The sequence below is a fragment of the Morone saxatilis genome, unplaced genomic scaffold (genome assembly GCF_004916995.1).
Source record: "Morone saxatilis isolate NCDOM2014 unplaced genomic scaffold, NCSU_SB_2.0 Contig24, whole genome shotgun sequence".
In the NCBI taxonomy this organism is placed as follows: Eukaryota; Metazoa; Chordata; class Actinopteri; family Moronidae; genus Morone; species Morone saxatilis.
Window position 1 is genome coordinate 11,131,500 of NW_023339807.1, and position 2,321 is coordinate 11,133,820.

General features: G+C 39.9%; 1 protein-coding gene across 1 annotated transcript in view; it reads left to right on the forward strand.

The window, feature by feature from the left end:
• Positions 1 to 31: 31 nt before the first annotated feature.
• LOC118335717 (focal adhesion kinase 1-like) overlaps positions 32 to 2,321 on the forward strand; it is a gene marked incomplete at its 5' end in the record, with an annotated part of 46,974 nt that continues 44,684 nt past the window's right edge. The window contains 1 exon segment of the mRNA XM_035672142.1: positions 32 to 58. Coding sequence (XP_035528035.1) covers positions 32 to 58 — 27 coding nt within the window.

A 2,321-nucleotide genomic window follows, 5' to 3' on the forward strand; every position in this document is an offset into this window, starting at 1 on the left:
CCCCCCCCCCCCTTTTTTTTTTCTGTTGCAGATATTTCCAGAATATCATACTATGCTGGTGAGTACGATTCTTTTATCAACTACTGGTTGAAATTAAACTTTTATACTATTTTAAATGTAAATATATTAAACATCCACCACTAGATGACAACAAGTAGTGCTGTAAGTTTGTTTGTGCAATCTGTATTAACTCACACACTTGCATTATAAAGGTTTCCTTTGCATCCTGATCAAATACAGTTTTGCTTTTGGTGAGAATTTGGTGCCTGATGTAAAAGAAATTAAGATAAATAATGTCAACCCCTTAATGATAGTGATAGTATCCTTTCAGTTTGATTTTGTATGATGATTAAGAGAGATTCAACCTCATTTTTCACAAGGCATGATGTTCTTTGGTCTCAGTACTCGGACTTAAAGAGGGCTGGTTTTGCCGTGTAATGGGATGGATCGAGGTAGAGCTTCAAATTTTGTACGTATAGATAAGACATTTTATGGCCCTTAACTCCAGTCTCTCTCCATGGCTGTTGCTAGGTAACCGTTAATCCTAGGTTTTCAAGGAGGATGTTGTATATCTGGAGCTCAGAATTTGTCATTCCTGAAAAGGACAGAAATATTATTTATATTTCTTGGCCTTAACTTTGGCAAGTCTCCAGTGGGAGACGTGTTGGGTGTTGAGGTTGAGGTTAACTGAAACTTATAATGAGATGATGCTTTTTAACTTTGCTAGAACGTAACAGTAGTATGGCACTGTACAGACTGGATAAACTGAACATCTGTGGCCAATAACAGGCCTGGGAGTACTCTTATTCTCAAGACTGAGAAGTTCATTTTTAGTGGAGAGCATACTGAACATAATATACAGCCTCTGTAACTCTGTTGGGAGGAATACAATAATTTAAATGGTGATAAGGCTACACAACACAAAGGAAGACAGATCTGGAGTCATGGCATCAATGTGCCAGAGGCATTTAAGCCCCATATGTAATAATTAATTAATTTAAAATCTAGTAAATAAATGAAAACTAATCCCTCATAACTGACTAACAAATCAGTTTCTTCAAAAGCTGAACTTATTTTGTCTTGATTTCGTATTGCATATTTGTTTGTCAATGTCAGTGAGCTTAATAGTGATGCCTGATCATTGGTGTTCATGGTGCATTGGTGCTGAGCCCATTTTATGACACAAACATGAACATGTTTATATGTTGTGCAGTTTTGTTGTTAAATTGGTTCATTGTGTTTAAATTGTTCATCCTAGCTCTTAAACACGTTTTTTTGTTGAGACTGTCCTCCTAAGAAAAACAACAATATCAGTTGTGCCCCAAAACAACATAAGTGTATGTTGAAGTGACAGAGCCCTCTACTGGTGGTGGAGATATGACTGCAGCAGAGGAGGAAGTCAGGTGATGTTGTTATGGAGTGACAAAGTTCACGTCAGGAAGAGGCAGGTGTGGATGCATGAGTCAATAACACACTGAACTGAAACACAGGAGACCGCAGTTGGATGTTTCACATGACCACAATCGTTCCCCAGCTGTATCATTGTAACCATGACAACGACGTGATGAAGTTCCCCAATCCTTAACCATGGCGTTGTCACATTCTAACACTGAGCAGTGATTTGAAGGTTAAGGTTGTCCTGTTGATGGGGGGCCATCCGGTCAGAAAACGCAATATGTGCCATATGAAGGGCCGATACAGACATCATCATTGCATGATGCAAAATATAATATTATTGAATAACATTGAATGATAATGCACCACATCACTTTGCGTCACAAAATAATCCCAATTGTTTCAGTATTTCCTAGCTGGAAGCTTAGCTAGAAAGTGTTCACGATCATCCTGTCCTTTGGCACATCCGGGGGATTGAATGTCAGACTGCTTTATTGCCAATGAAGAGCTGGCATGCTGCAGGAGCAGGTGAAATATGTTTGGAGAGGAAGCGAGACAACAGAAAGTGAGGAGACAGAGGGCAGTAGAGACCTGCTGAGGGCAGTAGAGAGAGAGAGATGGAGGGGCAGATCAGGCACAAGGGGGTGGATAATGAAACGAGGGAGTGGTGTTGTAGGGGTCAAAGAGTGGAATGTATGTTTTAGTGGCTAGCTCTAATCCCTGTAGACTTGTGCGTGCGTGTGTGTGTTTCATGAAGCCTGTTTATTCAACTTGGATGTTGATTAAGAGTTTGGTCCCATTACCATATTTATAAGTACCGTCCAATCAGCTCGCCTACTTTCCACTGCATCAAGTCTCAATTACAATATTTCTATCTCTCTTCTTCATCCTGTCTCTCTTTCTCTGCCCTACACACACACACACAC